Below are 22,163 nucleotides of genomic sequence, written 5' to 3' on the forward strand. Positions count from 1 at the left end.
GGTAACATTAATTTCTGGCATCCAGAATGTCACTGGTTGCCATCAACATTCTGAGCTTATAGGGGTTAGGTGATTAATGAATTAACTTCTGACCCAAGTTCACCTTTGGGCAGGGCTAGTAGGACTGTGAATTCATCCTATGGTTTCGTACCCTACTTGCCAAGTGAATGGGTGAAATATGTCATCTTAGCAACTGACAGAATTCCTACATTGGCACATTTGCTTACTAAGGGCTATCCTGGCAGGAAATGCCAAGTGCAGTAATAAAATAATACATCAAAAGCAGCATAAATCTGGAGGGTTGAGAAGTGTCTCCATCAGTCTTGATAAATGCCTGGGTGATGGTTCCCACCTCATTCCCATTCACTTCCCAGGTTAGCCACCACGACTCACAGGTCTTGGAGAACGACAGCGCATTATCTTAAGCACAAGCAATTACTGTAATTGTAGCTACTCTTCCAAATGGCATCTCCTTATTGAAACAACTCAAAACAGCCTGACACTTGGTTTGAAGTAATTGATCTGGGATTTAGGTCTATAGCATCTTTGGAAAAAAAATTTTTTTTCACATTATGCACCAATAACTTTCTAGATTCAATTGGAAGCTTTTATTGCCTATTATTGTTATATTCTTGTTCATGTCTATCAGTTTCTTAATTTAAAAATGGGGGTCATAAATGCTGGGCATAGAAGCCACAGGGCATAGATATGCAAAGAAGTAAAAAACTAACCTTTTCAAACAATAAGGCTTCTCTCTCACTTACCAACTTTACATTTCCCTGTATGGCCCCGGAAGATGACTGGTTAGCCAGAGACGGGTAAGATTCCTCAAGGGAGGAACAACCTAAGACAGGCACAGTCGCAGGGGGCCATCAGGTGAGAAATTGGGGATCAACAGAGGTGAGGCTTAGAACCTCCCCCCACCCTGTTCTGAGAGAAATCTGCTGCATCTGTGGATGTTTTATTGCCCTTGTCTAGCGTGGATTAACACATAGTCTACAGGCACACACCTGATCATCTACATTTGCTCTCTTACAGCACTAAACTATGTTCTCTACCTTTATCTTGCATCTACCTACCACTTCAGCATTTTTATTAAAAATAATAATAATAAAGAGAAATGTGGTATCCACATATAAATCAAGTATAAAAATAAAATGAATATTCATATTTGAACTGTTTATAGTTCATAATGCATAATCAAAACAGAAAGTTTCTGTGATGACTGCCCTTGTACTATTCACCATGTAACTTATTCACTATGTAAGAATTTGTTCTCCATGTAAGAACTTGTTCGTTATGCTTCAGAAGATTGGAGACTGACGAAAATTAGGCTTGGGGTGGATTAATGATTATACATTGAGCATTGAGTCCCCTATACAGAATTTTATTGTTGTTAACAACCATTTGATCAATAAATAGGAGAGATGCCCTCACACAAAAAAAAACAAGTACACACTTCCAGTTGTAAAATAAATAAGTAACGGGGATGTAATGTATAGCATAAGGAATATAGTCAAAATATTGTAACAACTTGGTATGGTGATAGCTGGTACCTAGAATTATCATGTATATAAATGTTCAATCACTGTGTTGTACACCTGAAACTAATGTAATACTGTGTGTCAACTACCCTTCAATAAAAAATAGTCTAAAAAAAAATGGGGGTCATAAATGTACTTTTCTCAGAGTAATTGGGAAGAAAATTAATCTATATGCTCACTTTGTGTAATCTTGGATAATTGGGGATGAGAATTTGGGGTAATGTTTTTTCAATTCATTGTTCATTTTGCAGGACTCATTCTCAAATTACTTAGTGAGGTGATAAACTTTCTGAATCTCTGCATGTCTGAAAAAGTCTTTTCTTTGTCCCACTTGAGTGCTGATTTGGCTGGGTAAAGGATTCCAGTTTCAGCTTTGAAGATACTGCTCCATTGAGAAATCCAATGGCAATCTATTTTCCATTGCTTTATAGGTAACCTATTTCTATATGTAATCTCGTTTCCCTTTCTCCTAGACTTTGTCTAGGATGGGCTCTTTTTTCATTAGTTATTCTAAGGACTCAGTGAGTCCTTTTAATCTGAAAATTTGTGTTTTTCTTCAAATCTGGAACATTTTCTTCTTTTTTAAACCTTCAACCCTCATCACCATTCTTTGTGTTATTTCCATTTGTCATTCAAATATTGGAATGTCTGGATCCATTCTTGTCTCATCATTTTCTTTTTTGTTAATTTCCTATTTAGCCTTGTCCATTGTGCTATAAAGCAGTCCATAAATCTTTTCTTTTAGGGATCCCTAAATATTTCTAGCTCACTGATGGAATATTTTGTCCCCTAGGGCTTTTTTTGGGGGTGGGGGTGTTTATGATATCATGGGATTTTAGATGGAAGATAAGGCAGATGCATGTCCTCTGGTTTCCTTACCGATTCATATTCCTTGGTTATCTTTTGGTTTGTCTTGGTCCTTTATTTAGATTGTGCATTTTAAGGTAACAGCCTTAATACTATGCGCCTGTTATATACCCTTTAGACCACTGTTTCTGGTTTTCAAGGACCTTATAAATCTGGTTCATTACACCTATCCAATAAATACATCCTCTTCTTTAGTTTCCCAGCTCTTTTATCTCCAGGGCATCTAGAATATTCTCCACTCATTCAAGAAACCCCTCTCACCCTATCCTTTCCTGTCTTCTGGAGCCTAAGTTGCACCTAGCTCAGCTGTGATTCTCCTCCGAGCATCAGAATTGCATGTAAATCCCCCCTCTCCCCCGCCAATAGACCTAGATCTACCGAATCAGTCTCTGCTGATCGGACCTGGGTATCTTTTTCTCCCCCTTAAATAAACTCCACAGGTGATTATGAGTCACATCCTGAATTAAGAACCTCGAGGTCTCCGTCTCCTCCCGGTTGCCTAGGGCGGGACGGCCCCTGCCCGGGAGGTGGTTTAAATTCTCGCTCCGCGGCCCCACCTCGCGTTTTCCAACCATGTCGGAAGAGGTAGGTGCCGGCGGTCCTAGAGGGCAGCCCACGCTGCCTGGGAGCGCCGCCAAGCGGCCCGAGACTGGGGCGGGCGTAGGAGCGGACCCCGGAGAGACCAGCCCTGGCCAACCGTCCCACCGGCCGCGCGCCCTCCGGCTGGAACGCAACGCCCAACTCGGGCTGGTGCGCAGGCGCGCGGCGGTCTCTCGGCAGCGGCCGCCCCGGCGCGGGGCGAGACCGTTCAGCGGCGGCCAGGTAGGCCAGCCACGCGGGTGCCCCACCTGCCTCCCTCCCCTGCACGTCCCCCCAGGCAGCTAGGATTAGATACCCGTTCCGGGGCGGGTGGAAGGACAGCCCCGTACCCCACCAGGCGGTCGCGAGAGATGGTGGCCGCGGGGAAGGGGACCCCTCGCCTGGGCGAAGTGGAGCCGGGGCGGGCCAAGATGGGGTCGTTGATTTGGGTGAGGAAAAAGTGGGGAGCCTCCCGTCGGTTTGGGCTGAAGACGTACGCGGGTGCGAGCGTCTTGGCGCCGTTTCCTAGCTTTGGGGAAGGCGGTTACCAGCCCTGATTCCGAGTCGGGCAGAGATTCAGACACGAAATTTGTAGTGTCGGGTAAAACCCCAAGCAAACCCGGCTTACGATCCGTTAAAGTGAGCCAGGTACTCGGACTTCACACACATTAGCCAGTGGCACTGATTTCTGGAGAAACACACGCTGGTTCATCTTGAGAGTTTGAATTGTGTGGGAACTTTGGGAGAAGCAAATTTCTGAGAGCTCTGACAATATTGCTTATGTTTTACCACCTTTAAAACTCGCATCTCAGTTTATATTCCACTCTTGGTCCTTTCAAACCTTTCTTTCCTTCCAAGTTCGGTTTGCCTGCTCTTCCTCACGAGCAGTATTTCTGTCTTAAATCCTGTAGGGTGCAATGTCTGAGCAAGAGCGCATACGGGAAGGCCTGAGGAAAGAAATACGGTCACTTCTCATGTCCGCCAGAGATGGTTTGACCCCACAGCAGTTGGAAAAGGAGTACCTTTTGATAGTTGGCAGTCATTTACCACTCCGAATCCTTGGGTATCAGTCCACTAAGGAGCTAGTGTTGGACATGCCTGATGTCGTCTGTGTGTGTCCCTGTAAGGGTGGTACTGTCATACTGAAAGGTAGGTTTAACAATTTAAAAGCCTTAAACTTTGTAAAAATAATCACTTACTAAAGAATTGTTCCAGCAATTATCCTTCACCCCAGACAGGGATTTTTTATTTTGTTGAGGGTGAGGGGCATCATAGGCACCTTTGAGGTTGTGGGCCAAGTTAAGAGCTTAAACAAAATCAGGAAACCTTTCCCTAGAAAAATGTACATTCACAAAAACCACAGTTTGCATGTGGTTTCAGATTATTTCACTCAAATCAGGAGAAATATAACAATGTGACTTTTTAATTATGAATTCATGCTTTAAATTTCATGAAGTCCCCAAAAAACATAGGGAAGTTTATCTCCAGAGTTTCAGATACTTCAGGAGTCAGTTAACAGTAATGATAACATATGGGGTTTTACCTTTCTCTTCATTCTCTGGTAGAGGAGCTGACAAGTTGTCTAAAATTCAAGATGTGGAGGAACCACAGATTCACGTTTATCATGCTTCCTAGAAACACAGTTCCTTGGAGAGTTAAAAATTGTCTATGTAAGCCACAGGTGCAAAAGATAAAGAAGGGAGTAAGTTTTCACCTAAATATGATTTCTTTTTTCACACCGCTTTAGCCATTCCAGATGAATCCACCAAAGGAATAGCAAGTTTAGTTGCCAAACAGAGGAGCAGCCATAAGGTTCAAAACTCCCTGCAGAAGAGAAAGGCCAGTGTTTGTTCTGGGCCACGCTCTCATCCGCTGGTACCTTATCGAGGAAGGGTGCCCCCTGTTCTTCCCGCTGTTGTGAAGAGTGAGTTGAAAGACCTCTTGGCGTTATCTCCTGTTCTCCTTTCTGATTTTGAAAAGGCATTTGCCAAGCGATTTGGGCGAACATTCCAGTATATGCAGTATGGATTCTTCTCTCTGTTTGAAGTGCTGAATGCTGCTTCAGATGTCATTTCTGTAGAGCAGACTAGAGCAGGTTCTTTACTGATGCTAAAGAAGAGCGTATCAGAGGAAAAGAGGAGAGGATGGCTAGCAGGTAAGCATGTTAGCATTAGTAACTGTTTTGTGGATCAGCAAATTTTGGAGCGGTTGTGGCCCATACGGTGGTATGTAATGGCTAAGCCCCAAAAGTGGTTGAAATTGAATCATGGCTCTGCCACTTGCCAGCTGATCTCTGCCAAGTTACTTAAATTGTCTAAGCCTTAGTTTCCTAATCTCTAGAATAGGAACAATAATAATTGCTTCTTGGAGTTGTGCTGGGGATTAAAGGATATGAGGTCTGTAAAGTGCCTGGCATTTAGAAAGGTTATCAGAAGTGGTAGCTGATCTTTGATATCCTAGCAGACACTGTAGGAATTTATATAGTGTAATGTTAACCACCTTGTTTGTATAGAATTTATGTTGGATTCTCATTGCTATACTATTGGTAGTAGCATGAGTAACCCTGTCTTACAGATAAGGAATCCAAAGCTCAGGAGAGTTAAATGACTTTTCCAAAGTTTCATGGCTAGAAAAGTGGTGCAGCTAGGATTAGATACCCAGCTTTTATCTTAAAGGCTCAGAAGACCAATGTGATTATTTGTATAGAGTCTCTCTAGACCCTTGACGATATAGACTTTATACACTGAACCTATTTGGGGAATTCTTTGCCTATTTCAGTGATTAAAATTTTTCTGTTAAATCGTCTTTAGGTGAATATAGATTAACCATGAGAATGTCATGGGTTTACAAACCAGTATTTAAACTGTGGTGGGAAATATAATTCATTGGGGATATGCTCGAGGTTTTACATTTTCTGGTCAGGGAAGGCTGTGGGGGCCACTAAGTGATTTGAATCTAACCCTTACCTGTGTCAGTATTCTTGAGGTGCTCAAGTAGGGAACCTAACATGCTGTTAAACTTACAAGAGGTTGAGTTGTGTAAAGCCATTTGCCAACTTTTTGAATAGTGGGGGTGGATATTCTTTCCCAGGGATTGGATTGTTCATGTTTCCCATCTGTGGCTTTCTCTTCCTATCATCAGGATACCTGGGAAGTAATTGGTTTTTTTGGTGAGCTTGATCATAGGGTAAAGAAAGAGCTAGGCCATGGTGAGGTACAATGAGAGATCTTTCATGTATAACAGAATAACACCTCTCCAGTGGTACCCCCTTCCCTACAAATCTTGAAGAAAAAAGTTTATATTCTAGAATAATATCCTTTATTCTGTTGTTCTTTGTTACCCAGCCCTTTTTACTCCCTACTCCCAGTAGTAGATAAGAAGGTGGTTATCCAGTTTGAGAAGCATGGTTCTAAGCAGATTCCTTACTTGGATATTTTTGGTCGCCTAACAGGATACGGCTTTTTAGATATTTACCTATTGAATCTTGCCTCTCTGTAATTATATTCAGGTGGCACTAACTAGCACTTTAAATGGCCCCAGACTTTTCAGTGACACTACTTACAATCTCTTGGTTTTCTTCAGTAGATGACTGATCACTTCCACTGTAAATTTTATTGACTTAATATGCAAATGAAGTTTATTTTCCATAATTTCTTGTTCTAAGTTGAGGGCAATTAGCTCTATGTATAGCCATCAGAAAATGACTAGTGACATTTTTCTCTCCTCTTCTTTTATTTACAAAAGGTAAAATTTTTACCCAGCCTTTTACAATGAAACCAAGGTCATACCCTACAGGCACCCCAGTAGCAAAGGCACAGCCCACTGCAAACATGGAACGACCGAAGCAAATACTGGACATGGAAAAGACTTTTAAGTCAAATGCACTGGTGACTTCAGGGCTGAATCACACTGAAAAATTAAACCAGGTGAGATATCTGAGTTTGGATCCAGTGATTATTAAGATCTGATGGAAAAACTGACCTTTTAAAATTGAAGTCATTCACTTATTTCAGATTTAACTTAAGCATTTTCTATGGTTTTGTGGATTAGTAAGAAATGAGAGGTGGCAGTGAGAAAAGAGCACAATTTTATCATCTCCACTGTCTCTACTACCAGTTTTCCCCACTATCCAGAAGTAGAGTATTCCTGTGAAACCGTTTGTAAGTTGAAATGGTGTAAAGTGAAGAAGCCACTTCATTTTATGTGGGAAGTACCACTACTTTATATGGGAAAATTTTTTAGTGTTCCCAGACCCAAAAATAACCTTTCCTAGGCTTCTCTGATACCTTATGACACATCTTAGTAACAGATACACAAAATAGATCAAGATAAAACACAGAAGTTAAGACATAGTTCAAAGCTCCGAAGGCTTGATGCTGAGATGCCGAGTGTGGCTCCCTGGGGAAGGCCCTTGGCGGGACCGCTCTCCCAGCTCGGGGGCCATGCTGCCTCTCTGATGGCTTCCTTCAAAGCAACTGCTGAATACTATTTCCTTTTGGTCTTTTTTTTGTTGAAAGGGAAACATCCTCTTTTGGTATTTTGGGTTGATGAAAACTGGTATTAATATACATCTTTCGTAAAAGTGAAGTGGCACAACACACACTTTGGAAAAACAGGGTAACTTTGAAGGACTTCGAATAAAAACTTATAAAATAGAACCAACAAAGACCTGGTTAAGTTACTAAGATAACAAGTTGAGCTCTGAAAAAGCACATGGAAATTAAATTCAGAACCTAGAAGTGCCCTATTTCTATAAATTAAAAAAATTTAACTTTAGTTACATAATTTACATATAGTAAAATTTACCCGTTTCAGTCATAGTTTGTTTTGACAAGTGTATCAAGTCATGTAATCATCAAAATGAACATTTCCATCATCCCCAGACAGTTCCTTCATGCTGGTGTTTAGGTGATCTCTTCCTTAAATGCAGCCACAGACTTAGAAACCACTGCTTTCTATAACTATAATTTTGATTTTCCAAGAGTTTCATATAAATGAAATAATGTCTAGCCTTTTGTGTCTAGCTTCTTTAACTTAGCGTGATGCTTTTGTAATTCATCAGTGTGTATCAGTAGTTTGTTCCTTTTTCTTGTTGAGTGTCATTCCACTGTATTGCTATACCTCAACTTGTTATCTGTTCTCATTAGGTGGTACCTGGTTTATTACTTCTTGTTTAGGGTATTCTGGATAAAGCTACCCTGAACATTTGCATCTATTTTGTATGAACATAGAATTTTGTCCCTCTTGGGTAAATAGCTAGGAATAGGATTTTGGGGTCATACAGAATAAGTGCATGTTTAATTTTATACAAAATTGCTGAACTGTTTTCCAAAAAGACTATGATTTTACTTTCTCATGAACTATATTTTAGAGTTCCAGTTGCTTCTTTATTCCCATTTTTTATTGTCAACTTTTAAATTATTAGCCCTTTGAGTGGATGTGTAGTGGTAGTTCATTGTGGTTTTAATTGAAGTTTCTCTAATGATGAATAAATTTGGGCATCTTTTCATATGCATATTTTCCATTTGTGCATCTTCTTTGAAATATCTAATATTGAGTTGGAGGAATTGTTTGTATCTACTGGATAGAAGGCCTTTTTCAGAGAAGTGTCTTGCAGGTATTTTCTCCTGGTCTATGCTTGTCTCTTCTTTTCCTTAATCCTGCTTTTGTGCAGCAGAAGTCTTTAATCTTGATGGAATCTATTTATATTTTTCTTTTGAGTCTTATCTCTGCCTAATCCAAAGTCACAAAAACGTTCTCCTAGAGGGTTTTGATTTTAGTTCTTAGTCTCTTATCCATTTCAAGTCAGTTTTTGTATGGATCAAAGTTTTCTGCATATGAATAGCTAATTATTCCAGCGCTATTTGTTGAAAAACACTCTTTTCCTCACTGAGCTACCTTATTACATTGGCACCTCTGTCAAATCTATTGACCTCATGTATGTGCAGGCCTGTTTTGGGAACTCTCCGTTCTGGTCCATTGATCTGCATGGCTGTCCTTTTGCCAATACTACAGTCAATATCTTTTTAAGGCCTGTATGATCTATAGTGAAACTACTTCTCTCATTTCCTAATATTGACAATTTGTCTTTTCTTTCATTTTTTCATGATCAGTCTAGCTAAAAGCTAAAGATTTAACTTTTTTTCAAACAAGCAGCTTTTGATTTTATTGATTTTTCTGTTTTCTATTTCATTTTTTTCCATGCTTATATAAAGTTATTCATAGTCCTCCTGCCAAAAGATAGAGCTCACTCCTATTCCTTTCATAGTGATTCCCAAATTTTTAGATTTTTATTTTTCTTGGCATTTCCTGTGCCAGAGAGGCCTAATACCTGGCTGTTTATTTTCCATTGTAGGTTAGCTGAGTGATTATGCTTGCTAAATTCAGTAAGATTACCATGAACTATCTAAATTGTTGGTATTTTTCATTTTTATCAAAGAAAATCTGTACTCCTAAAAATGATTTTCGCCAAAGGTACCAATATTTTCTTAATCTAATAGTGTGTTAGTGTATTTTTTTTCCGTACATTCTGGTTATATAACCTTAGGATTCCATGTGGTTGTTAAAGAATCAAATGTTAATTCTTGAAAGATGCTTAGACACAAAAGTATTTTCTCTGACCAAAAAGGTGAACATGGACTGTTTCATATCCATTTTCGTTACAGGCAAACTTGAATTTTTAAAAATGTTTATTAGCTATTTTTATTTATTTTAATGAATTACCTGTTCTCTTCCTTTGCCTATTTTTGTCTGAAGATACGTTCATCTTAATGAATTGGAGAAACTTTGCTGAGTCCATATTTACTTAACGAAATGAATGAATTTTGACTGTCATCTGCTAGAAATACATTTTTCTAGTTTTTTTCCTTTTTTAAAAAAATTTTGTTATCATTAATCTAAAATTACATGAAGAACATTGTGTTTACTAGGCTCACCACTTCACCAAGTCCCCCCAACACACCGCATTACAGTCACTGTCCATCAGCGTAGTAAGATGCTGTAGAATCACTACTTGTCTTCTCTGTGTTGCACAGCCCTCCCCGTGCACCCCCTGCACATTATACATGCTAATCGTAATGCCCCCTTCTTTTTCCCACCCTTATCCCTCCCTTCCCACCCATCCTCCCTAGTCCTTTTCCCTTTGTTGACTGTTAGTCCATTCTTGGGTTCTGTGATTCTGCTGCTGCTTTGTTCCTTCAGTTTTTCTTTTGTTCTTATACTCCACAGATGAGTGAAATCATTTGGTGTTTGTTTTTCTCTGCTTGGCTTATTTCACTGAGCATAATACCCTCTAGCTCCATCCATGTTGTTGCAAATGGTAGGATTTGTTTTCTTATGGCTGAATAATATTCCATTGTGTATATGTACCACATCTTTATCCATTCATCTACTGATGGACACTTAGGTTGCTTCCATTTCTTGGCTATTGTAAATAGTGCTGTGATAAATATAGGGGTGCATCTGTCTTTTTCAAACTGGGCTGCTGCATTCTAAGGGTAAATTCCTAGGAGTGGAATTCCTGGGTCAAATGGTATTTCTATTTTGAGCATTCTGAGGAACCTCCTTACTGCTTTCCACAATGGTTGAACTAGTTTACATTCCCACCAACAGTGTAGGAGGGTTCCCCTTTCTCCACAACCTCGCCAACATTTGTTGTTGTTTGTCTTTTGAATGGTGGCGATCCTTACTGGTGTGAGGTGATATCTCATTGTGGTTTTAATTTGCATTTCTCTGATAACTAGCGATGTAGAGCATCTTTTCATGTGTCTGTTGGCCATCTGAATTTCTTCTTTGGAGAACTGTCTGTTCAGCTCCTCTGCCCATTTTTTAATTGGGTTATTTGCTTTTTGTTTGTTGAGGTGCATGAGCTCTTTAAATATTTTGGATGTCAACCCTTTATCTGATCTGTCATTTATGAATATATTCTCCCATACTGTAGGGTACCTTTGTGTTCTATTGATGGTGTTCTTTGCTGTACAGAAGCTTTTCAGCTTGATATAGTCCCACTTGTTCATTTTTGCTTTTGTTTCCCTTGCCTGGGGAGATATGTTCATGAAGAAGTCACTCATGTTTATGTTGAAGAGATTTTTTGCCTATGTTTTTTTCTAAGAGTTTTATGGTTTCATGAATTACATTCAGGTCTTTGATCCATTTCGAATTTACTTTTGTGTATGGGGTTAGACAGTGATCCAGTTTCATTCTCTTACATGTAGATGTCCAGTTTTGTCAGCACTATCTGTTGAAGAGACTGTCATTTCCCCACTGTACGTCCATGGCTCCTTTATTGTATATTAATTGACCATATATGTTTGGGTTAATGTCTGGAATCTCTGTTCTGTTCCACTGGTCTGCGGGTCTGTACTTGTGCCAGTACCAAATTGTCTTGATTACTATGGCTTTGTAGTAGAGCTTGAAGTTGGGGAGTGAGATCCCCCAACATTATTCTTCCTTCTCAGGATTGCCTTGGCTATTCAGGGTCTTTGGTGTTTCCATATGAATTTTTGAACTATGTGTTCCAGTTCATCGAAGAATGTTGTTGGTAATTTGATAGGGACTGCATCAAATCTGTATATTGCTTTGGGAAGGATGGCCATTTTGATGATATTAATTCTTCCTAGCCAAGAGCATGGGATGAGTTTCCATTTGTTAGTGTCCTCTTTAATTTCTCTTAAGAGTGTCTTATAGTTTTCAGGGTATAGGTCTTTCACTTCCTTGGTTAGGTTTATTCCTAGGTATTTTATTCTTTTTGATGCAATTGTGAATGGAATTGTTTTCCTGATTTCTCTTTCTATTAGTTCATTGTTAGTGTATGGGAAAGCCACAGATTTCTGTGTGTTAATTTTGTATCCTGCAACTTTGCTGTATTCCAATATCAGTTCTAGTAGTTTTGGAGTGGAGTCTTTAGGGTTTTTTATGTACAATCATGTCATCTGCAAATAGTGATAGTTTAACTTCTTCTTCAGCAATCTGGATTCCTTGTACTTCTTTGTTTTGTCTAATTGCCATGGCTAGGACCTCTAGTACTATGTTGATAACAGTGGGGAGAGAGACAGGGCATCCCTGTCTTGTTCCCAATCTCAGAGGAAAAGCTTTCAGCTTCTCGCTGTTCAGTATGATGTTGGCTCTGGGCTTATCGTATATGGCCTTTATTATGTTGAGGTACTTGCCCTCTGTATCCATTTTGTTGAGAGTTTTTATCGTGAATGGATGTTGAATTTTGTCGAATGCTTTTTCAGCATCTCTGGAGAAGGTCATGTGGTTTTTGTCCTTCTTTTTGTTTATGTGGTGGATGATGTTGATGTATTTTCGAATGTTGTACCATCCTTGCATTCTTTGGATGAATCCCACTTGGTCATGGTGTATGAATCCTTTTGATGTATTTTTGAATTTGGTTTGCTAATATTTTGAGTATTTTTGCATCTATGTTCATCAGGGATATTGGTCTGTAATTTTCTTTTTTGGTGGAGTCTTTGCCTGGTTTTGGTATTAGGGTGATGTTGGCTTCATATAATGAGTTTGGGAGTATTCCTATTTTTCAGAAAACTTTAAGGAGAGTGGGTATTATGTCTTCTCTGTATGTCTGATAAAATTCTGTGGTAAATCCATCTGGCCCAGGGGTTTTGTTCTTGGGTAGTTTTTTGATTACAGCTTCAATTTCTTTGCTGGTAATTGTTTTGTTTAGATTTTGTGTTTCTTCCTTAGTCACTCTTAGAAGGTTGTAGTTTTCTAATAAGTTGTCCATTTCTTCTAGGTTTTCCAGCTTGTTAGCATATAGGTTTTCATAGTAGTCTCTAATAATTCTTTGTATTTCTGTGGGGTCCATTGTGACATTTCCTTTCTCGTTTCTGATTCTGTTGATGTGTGTTGATTCTCTTTTTCTCTTAATAGGTCTGGCTAGAGGCTTATCTATTTTGTTTATTTTCTCAAAGAACCAGCTCTTGGTTTCATTGATTTTTTTCTATTGTTTTATTCTTCTCAATTTTATTTATTTCTTCTCTGATCTTTATTATGTCCCTCCTTCTGCTGACTTTAGGCCTCATTTGTTCTTCTTTTTCCAATTTTGATAATTGTGACATTAGACTGTTTATTTGGGTTTGTTCTTCCTTCTTTAAATATGCCTGGATTGCTATATACTTTCCTCTTAAGACTGCTTTTGCTGCTTCCCACAGAAGTTGGGGCTTTGTGTTGTTGTTGTAATTTGTTTCCATATATTAATTTGGTCATTGATCCATTGACTATTTCGGAGCATGTTGTTAAGCCTCCACGTGTTTGTGGGCCTTTTTGCTTTCTTTGTACAATTTAGTTCTAGTTTTATTCCTTTGTGGTCTGAAAAGTTGGTTGATAGAATTTCAATCTTCTTGAATTTACTGAGGCTGTTTTTGTGGCCTAGTATGTGGTCTATTCTGGAGAATGTTCCATGTGCACTTGAGAAGAATGTGTATCCTGCTGCTTTTGGGTGAAGTGTTCTGTAGATGTCTTTTAGGTCCATCTGTTCTAGTGTGTTGCTCAGTGCCTCTGTGTCCTTACTTTTTTTTGTTTTGTAGATCTATCCTTTTGAGTGAGTGGTGTGTTGAAGTCTCCTAAAATGAATGCATTGCATTCTATTTCCTCCTTTAATTCTGTTAGTATTTGTTTCACATATGCTGGTGCTCCTGTGTTGGGTGCATATATATTTATAATGGTTATATCCTCTTGTTGGATTGAGCCCTTTATCATTATGTAATGTCCTTCTTTATCTCTTGTTTCTTTCTTCGAAATCTATTTTGTCTGATACTAGTACTGCAACACCTGCTTTTTTCTCCCTGCTGTGCATGGAATATCTTTTTCCATCTCTTGACTTTTAGTCTGTGCATGTCTTTGGGTTTGGGGTGAGTCTCTTGTAAGCAGCATATAGATGGGTCTTGCTTTTTTATCCATTCTATTACTCTGTGCCTTTTGATTGGTGCATTCAGTCCATTTACATTTAGGGTGATTATTGATAGTATGTACGTATTGCCATTTCAGGCTTTAGATTTGTGCTTACCAAAGGTTCAAGGTTAGCTTGTTTAGTATCTTACTGCCTAACTTAGTTTGCTTATTGAGCTTTTATAGACACTGGTGATTCTTTATTTATCTCCCTTCTTATTCCTCCTCCTCCATTCTTTATATGTTGGGTGTTTTATTCTGTGCTCTTTTGTGTTTCCTTTAACTGCTTTTGTGGGTAGTTGATTTTATTTTTTGCCTTTGGTATTTGGTTGGTCTGCTTTCTTTGCAGTGATTTTATTTTCTCTGGTGACATTTGTTTAGCCTTAGGAGTGCTCCCATCTAGAGCAGGCCCTCTAAAATATCCTGTAGAAGTGGTTTGTGGGAGGCAAATTCCCTCAACTTTTGCTTGTCTGGGAATTGTTTAATCCCTCCTTCATATTTAAATGATAATCGTGCTGGATGCAGTATTCTTGGTTCAAGGCCCTTCTGCTTCATTGCATTAAATATATCATGTCATTCTCTTCTAGCCTGTAAGGATTCTGTTGAGAAGTCTGATGATAGCCTGATGGGTTTTTCCTCTCTCTAGCTGCCTTTAAAACTCTGTCCTTGTCCTTGATCTTTGCCATGTTAATTATTATGTGTCTTGGTTTTGTCCTCCTTGGGTCCCTTCTGTTGGGAGTTCTGTGTACTTCCATGGTCTGAGTGATTATTTCCTCCCCCAGTTTGGGGAAGTTTTCAGCCATTATTTCTTCAAAGGCACTTTCTGTCCCTTTCTCTCTCTCTTCTTCTTCTAGTTCCCCTATAATGCGGATATTGTTCCTTTTCTATTGGTCACACATTTCTCTTAATATTGTTTCATTCCTGGAGATCCTTTATCTCTCTCTGCGTCCGCTTCTATGCGTTCTTGTTCTCTGGTTTCTATTCCAACAATGGCCTCTTGCATCTCATCCATTCTGCTTTTAAGTCCTTCCATAGATTGTTTTATTTCTGTATTCTCCCTCCCTTCTTTGTCCGTTAGCTCTTGTATTTTTCTCTGCATCTCCATCAGCATGGTTATGACCTTTATTTTGAATTATTTTTCAGGAAGTTTAGTTAGGTCTATCTCTCCAAGCTCCTTCTCAGAGGTTGTCTCTGTGATTTTGGTCTGGATGAAATTCTTCTGCCTTTTCATGGTGATAAAGGTAGTTGTGGGGAGCTGGCACATGTGTCGGCTGGGAGAATGTCCCTTCTTGCTATTTTGTGGCTTTCCTCCTGCGAGAACAGCGTCCCCTAGTGGCTTTTGCTGGGCAGCTGCACGCAGACAGGATCTCTGATTCTTGCCTGGCCGCAGTGAAAGAATCTCTCCCTGTTGTTGTGGGCATGGCCGGCCTCAGGCTGCTGCTCCACTATGGCGGAGCTGCGTTGGAGGGGGAATTGGCGGGAGGCTGTTTATTGCCGTGAGGGGCCTCAGAGCTGCGCTGCCGCCAGGGGGTTAGGGTGCCTGGTGTTCCCCGGGAATCCCAGTTGCTGGGCCAAGTGTCCTGGGACGCTTCTGTCCAGCTGTGGGGTGCCTATTCCTTTAAGACTTTCAAAAAGCACTCGCTTTTCTTTGTCCCAGGGGCGCCGGCTGTGGGGACCCACTCACAAGTTTTACAGTCCTGTTTCCCTAGTATCCAGCACACCACACACTGTGTGTCTGTGCTCTGGTGCAGATGGCTAGGGCTGGGTGTTTAGCAGTCCTGGGCTCCCTGTCCTTCCCCGCTCCAACTCCTCCCGCTGGGGAGCTGGTGTCGGGGGGCACTCAGGTTCCGCTGGGCCACGGCTTATATCTTACCCCCTTTCTTGAGGCGCTGGGTTCTCGCAGGTGTAGATTTAGCCTGGCTGTTGTCCTGTATCTTCTGTTCTCTCTTTTAGGGATAGTTGTATTTGTTGAATTTTCAAAAATATATATGGTTTTGGGAGGAGATTTCCGCTGCTCTACTCACACTGCCATCTTGGCTCCACCCCTTTTTCCTTTTTTTTTTACACAGAAATTCACAAGTTAGAATCATCAAAGCTATTAGTATTTGTCTTTTATACTATAATTCCTGCCTCTGATTTCATACCTACAAAGCTCTTTCCTACTTCAAGTTTTAAAATCGACTTCTCTTTATTTATGTTGAAAAAGGAGACTTAAATTATAATCCAGCTAGATTAAAACTTTTTGGGCATGTGTATTTCTGTGGCCAGTTCTACACTGTTTTAATTTTGTACTATTAAATTCACCTTAATGTTTGGTAAGATAAGTCTCTCCTAATTAGCCTCTTTTCCGACTTTTTTCTGTTGTAATACAGTTTTTTCTGGAAGTTTAGAATCATTTTGGTAAGTTCTAAAATTTCAGTGAGGTTTCTCTTAATAAGTTTTAAACAATCTGAAGACTTCACACATTACATTAAATGTATTCATCCAATATCATGTTGCAGCTGTAAATAGTTCAGTGTTATCTTAGGCTCTTCAGTGCACATGTATTTAGTTTTCTTCATCCACGTTTGGCACATTTCTTGTAAATGTATAGTGTGATGTTTTCTTGCTTTTGAGAATGGGATTATAACTGCCATGGTTTATGAGGAAAGAAATTGATTTTTTTTTTACTAGTAAAATTTATCTTCTTTAATATTAAGAAGACAGTTTTCTTAAGTAATGCATGATCTGATAATAAAGATATAATGAAGCACAGGAAATTATTTTGATAAAAATACAGAATTTTGTCTTCTAAGTAGTTACTTTAAAGGGCAAAGAGAAGCCCTTCACAACTGTTACTACCAAGAGCAGATCAATGATCTGAGATAAAACTTTTTCTTTTTAACAGAGATGAAACCAAATTTTAATTTTGTGCCAGCTTACATTTTTATATTAAAAATTATTTTAAAAATCTTTTTAATTTTAACCAGCTTGATCACACATTAAAATGCTTTCCCCAATATTTATTTTCATGAACTTGCTGTAACTTTCTTTTTTACACTCAGATTTTTTTCTAAGTTTTCCTTATTTTAATAACCAGCCTCTCACTTTTAGGACAAAATTACCTTCTTTTCCCTTCAACAGCAAGAAAAAATACATTTCCATTCCTCAAACCCTCTTTTTACCAAAAGCACACATCCTATTTTTCTTATATACAGAGTTGTTTCCCTTATTATTTCTATTGGCTTCAATTATACTTAGTAGAATTCTTAGCTTCTGGAAAACCAGTAAGCAATAGCAATTGAACTGTTATACCAGCATTCTTTTTTTATTTTTTTTATTTTTGAGAGAGCATCTCTCATTTTTATTGATCAAATGGTTGTTAACAATAATAAAATTCTGTATAGGGGAGTCAATGCTCAATGCACAATCATTAATCCACCCCAAGCCTAATTCTCGTCAGTCTCCAATCTTCTGAAGCATAACGAACAAGTTCTTAAATGGTGAACAAATTCTTACATAGTGAATAAGTTCTTACATGGTGAACAGTACAAGGGCAGTCATCACAAAAACTTTCAGTTTTGATCACGCATTATGAACCATAAACAATCAGGTCAAATATGAATATTCGTTTGATTTTTATACTTGATTTATATGTGAATCCCACATTTCTCCCTTTATTATTATTATTATTATTTTTAATAAAATGCTGAGTGGTAGGTAGATGCAAGATAAGAAATTGATTTTTTAAGATATTACTTTTAACCTTGCCACCTTACTGAACTTGTTTTAATAGCTTTCTTATAGGTTTTCCAAAGAAACCATGGTAATGTTTATAAGTATTGTTTACTTTATTTTTTCCAATGTTTAAGTTTCCATTTTCTAAATTTATTGTACTGATTAGAAATTCCAGAAAAAATATTATAGTGCATATTTCTTTCCTCAGAGACTTTAAACTCTATAGAATTGAGTGGGAAGACTCTGCCTTTAATTCTCAGAGCCAGACAATAACAAATGCAAAATTTAGGACCTTTGCTCCTGCGGTGGCTCCAAGGAGAAGAGTAAGCAATATGCAGTGCATCCGTACAATATTTATTTTCCTTTGAGTTTTATCCTATGTTTTGCTATTACAAAAATGCCACATAGATGAAACCTAATACCCACATCTCACTTCCAGTTGAAGATTTTTCCATCAGAACTATTTAAATCTTGTTCTAAGGAGTAGGCTCTACTTCCTAACCTGAATATTTTAATTTCCTAACAGGGCAGACTCAACATAATTATTGGAGCCTATGTAATCCTATTTATAAAAAGTATAATTTTCATTTCTTAAAAATTATAGATCAGTTTGCTAGATGTTCCCTCAAAACCCTACAAGTGTATATTTTTCCTTAAAAGCATAGAAAAAAGACATATATATATAACTATTTAAATTGGACATTTACAGACTTACTTCCTTTTTGATCATCTGTATTTATGTTTTTCCATAGTGAACATAACATTATTTAGTTAAAAGAAAAACATGTTATTAAAAAGAAAAAATCTGTTTCACCTTTGTGAGATGAGAACTGGGTGTCTTTGCTTTCCACCTGTAAGAGGAATACTCAGGCTTGGTCATTAGTATCCTACCTTTGCCGGTCGCCATGGTTTGTTTCACAAAGCAAAGGATTAGAACGATGTGAAGTCTATTTGGCAAGACATGAATAATTTCTTTGCCACATTCTATTTGATTTCCTTTATTTTGACCTCTTGAGAGGATGTTTAGCTGAGGAATGAAAATGTGAATGAGTGAGTATGGATTAGCTATATTTTCTAGTGAATGAAGCCTCAGGTACTCTGTCCAGCCGAGCTCATCAGAATTCTCTGCTTCAGTATATAGTCTTAGACCACAGCTAAGAACAGTGTTACTTTGCTTTCCATTAATAGGTCACTGCTTGTAGGAGTGTTGGGTGAAGGATCTGGCATTTCTAGGTTCTGTAGCCTTAATACCATCTGAGTAGCCCATCCTACCTCTTGTATTACACATTAAAATGTTTTATTGTAACATTGAGCATGACATTTAAAATAGGTAAACCTGGATCTGGTGTTAAGTGAGTTAAAAATCAGGGCTGGGTCTTCTTTGCACCTGATTTTTAATTTGCACCCAAATAATTGATAGTTTTTACACGAATTAGATGCTGTGCTTGGTATTACATATAAGAAAAGAAGCTTTTTTATTTCTTTTGATGACCTGGCTCAGCTGTCTTCTTTGAGTAGTCTTAACAAACAGCTGGATATATTAAGCAATTGCTGTCAGGAGTCAGTGGGCTCATTAATGTAGTTTTTTGGGAGTTGTATTCTCTGGTCAACCTTGAGTGGTTGTTCCCTACCTATTTTTCTGTGAATTCAGGTGAAATTTTTAGTGTGGCAAATCAAATTTCATACTGCCTAGCTTTTTGTCAAATGAGATACATAGCAAATATTTAAGCAGATAAAAGCATTGCTTCTGCAATTGTGTGCCTGTTTTGTGATCTTTATCAGAAATGTGTAAGTGTCTTACCATATAACCAATAGGTCTGTGGCATATTCCTCTAAGATGCAACTTCTGTTCCTTTCTGCTTTAACTGCATGGATCTTCTTTCCCAAATGCTTCTACCCTTGTGTTTCTAAGTACCATCCAAGTTTCTATGCTTTTTAAAGCTTTTTCTTAACCACAAAAATAGTACAGATGGATTGCAGAAAATTGAAATACAGAAAAGCACAGAAAATAAAAAACACCTATACTTTTATCATCCAGAAAAGTTGACTTTTTCTTTAAAAAAAAATTTAGAATCAGGCTGTTTGAAGTGTGTAACCTTTTTTTAAGTCATAATTATGAATTGTGAACATCCCACATTGTTAAATATTGTAACGTAACAATTTTTAGTGGCAGAATGTATGTGCTGTAATTTATTTAACTTGGTTGTTTTTAGTTTTTGCTATTAAAAACAACCTTATGAAAATCTTTCTCAAATTTGTAAATATCTCCATTAATCCACATTAATACATTTAATGTATTAATTAAATCTAGGATACATTTCTAGAAGAGCAATCACTGCATCAAAGGAATGTGTACTTAAAAAGTTTTTTTTATTAAGGTATTATTGATATACACTCTAAGGAAGGTTTCACATGAAAACACAATGTGGTTACTACATTTAACCATATTTTGTATGGTGTGAAATGTTACAATCCCTCTTAAAACAATATTTTATTCATTTGATTGAAGTATATTTCATTTAATAGATGTTTCCTTTACATATTGCTCAGATTAACTTATTTTTTTTGTAAGGGACTGTAATTTGGACTAATTTTTTTCTTTTTTCATAGCTGGAGAACACATTCAAATCAGTTATTGCACAAATTGGACCTGGAGGTACTATCAATCCAGAGCTAAAACATAAGATAAGATATGTAAGTATTTTCTGTACTTGGGAAATGGGTAAGAGTTGATTATACATTTAGATGTTATTAGTGGTTAAGTCTAATTTGTCTGTAAGTATTTATTAGTTTTATGTTTATACCTAATCTTTTCAAATAAACTGCAAATGGAGTAGTTCTTTCAAGATCAGAAGAAAAAGTAAATTGCACTCTCCTAAATATCTTTAATGTTCTCTGAATTATTTAGAAAATATACATTCCTCCATAAATGTTCTTTTCCCTTTTTTCTTCCCCTAACCCCAATAAGTCATTGTTAACAAACAGTTATAGATCTTTCCAATACCAGTTTGTATATATGTATGTATACACGCACACACTTATACATATATATACATGTGTATGTCCATTATTATTCTAAATAGTGCATGGTATCCTATCGTGTTGATGTACCATATTTCATTTGTTTTAATATTGTCCTTTCATGAGATCTGTGATTGATTAACATTTGGGTTATTTCTAGTCTTGGCTATTAAAAATATTAATGTCCTTCAGCATTTATCTAGAGGTAGAATTACCAAAGGTAGTGAATATTTTAAGTTTTGATAAGTATTGCTAAATTGCCTTCTAAAAGAGTATGAACAAATCTGTACTTCTACTGACAGTGAAATGTTGCTATGCCATCATGTTTTAATTTATACCTCTTGATTTTTATATTGAGCATCTTTTCATACACTTCGTAGCCATTTGTATTCCTTAGGTGGCTTACCTCTTCATGTCCTTGGCTTAACTTATCATTTCTTCTTATTAATTTGGCCAAGTGTCCACCAATTACTTATTTAAGGATGTTCACTATGATTTTTTTTATAGTAACAAAAATTAGAGAAAAATTAAGCGTTCATTGATACAGGATTGGTTAAATTACCCACCCAAACTAGAGAAAATCATGTGGCTCATAAAAAGGTTTATGTATATCTTCATTAATTAAGATGAAAATAATTAATTTACATGGAAGTATCTCATTGACATATTGATGGACTTTAAAAACAGGTTTTAGAAAATGTCATGCTTAATATTGTCCTTTCATGTAAAATCATAAATAATGTGTGTGCATAAAGAAGTTTCTGGAAGGATGTTTTCTGAGATGCAGCAACTTTCTGGGTCACAGGATTTTGAAATAAGTTTTTATATTTTTCTGAAGGTTGAATTAGAGTTTGTAACAAAACATAATACCTGGAAAAATCTAGGAAAAGTTTTTTATATTTTATTGGGTAGAGTAAGTCCACTTTTAGGAATTTATCTTAAAAAATAATTGTACAAGTGTGTAAGATGCAAGTATGAGAATAAACATTGCAGTATTTGTGCTGATGGAAAGTAGGAAATAGCTATAAACAAAGGATTGAGTAAATAAATATGAGTATATTGAATAATTTGAAAACTCAATAGCCAGTAAACATGCTGATCCACAGTTACTGACATAGAAAAAATGTCAGTGGTGTGATATTAAACAATTGGTTATAGAAACAATGATGTTATTTTTATATTAAATATAGTTATTTCTATATGCACATGAACAACACTGGCTTGTATTATGGGTATTTTCTCTGATTACCTATATTTTCCAAAGTTTTCTATAGTATCCATTATATTTCTTTTCTACCATTAAAATGCTTGAAATTATGCTGTAGAATATTTATTTTATGTGAGCTAATAGCCAAATATGTTAGCTGAGCTAAAGAACTCTAGGAATTTTTGGAGCAGTATTGCACAGGCATGATTTCTCAACTCCAGAAATGTTGGAAATCACTGCTTTTCTGTGTCTCTACAACCTTTTTCAAACTTAAAACTGATTTAAAAAAAATAGTATGACTTTAATTCTTTCATTCAACAATG

At 37.3% G+C, this 22,163-nt stretch overlaps 1 protein-coding gene across 4 annotated transcripts in view; it reads left to right on the forward strand.

The window, feature by feature from the left end:
- Positions 1 to 2,974: 2,974 nt before the first annotated feature.
- The window catches only part of TDRD5 (tudor domain containing 5), an 82,229-nt gene continuing 63,040 nt past the window's right edge, over positions 2,975 to 22,163 (forward strand). For 2 of the 4 annotated variants that reach the window (XM_037021069.2, XM_037021070.2), the window contains exons 1-5: positions 2,975 to 3,233; positions 3,902 to 4,139; positions 4,738 to 5,145; positions 6,735 to 6,916; positions 20,223 to 20,306. In XM_037021069.2, coding sequence (XP_036876964.2) covers positions 2,985 to 3,233; positions 3,902 to 4,139; positions 4,738 to 5,145; positions 6,735 to 6,916; positions 20,223 to 20,306 — 1,161 coding nt within the window. In that variant the 5' untranslated portion in view covers positions 2,975 to 2,984. The other 2 variants (XM_037021071.2, XM_073216826.1) reach the window with 2 other exon arrangements.

The sequence above is a fragment of the Manis javanica genome, chromosome 11 (genome assembly GCF_040802235.1).
Source record: "Manis javanica isolate MJ-LG chromosome 11, MJ_LKY, whole genome shotgun sequence".
Classification (NCBI taxonomy): Eukaryota; Metazoa; Chordata; class Mammalia; order Pholidota; family Manidae; genus Manis; species Manis javanica.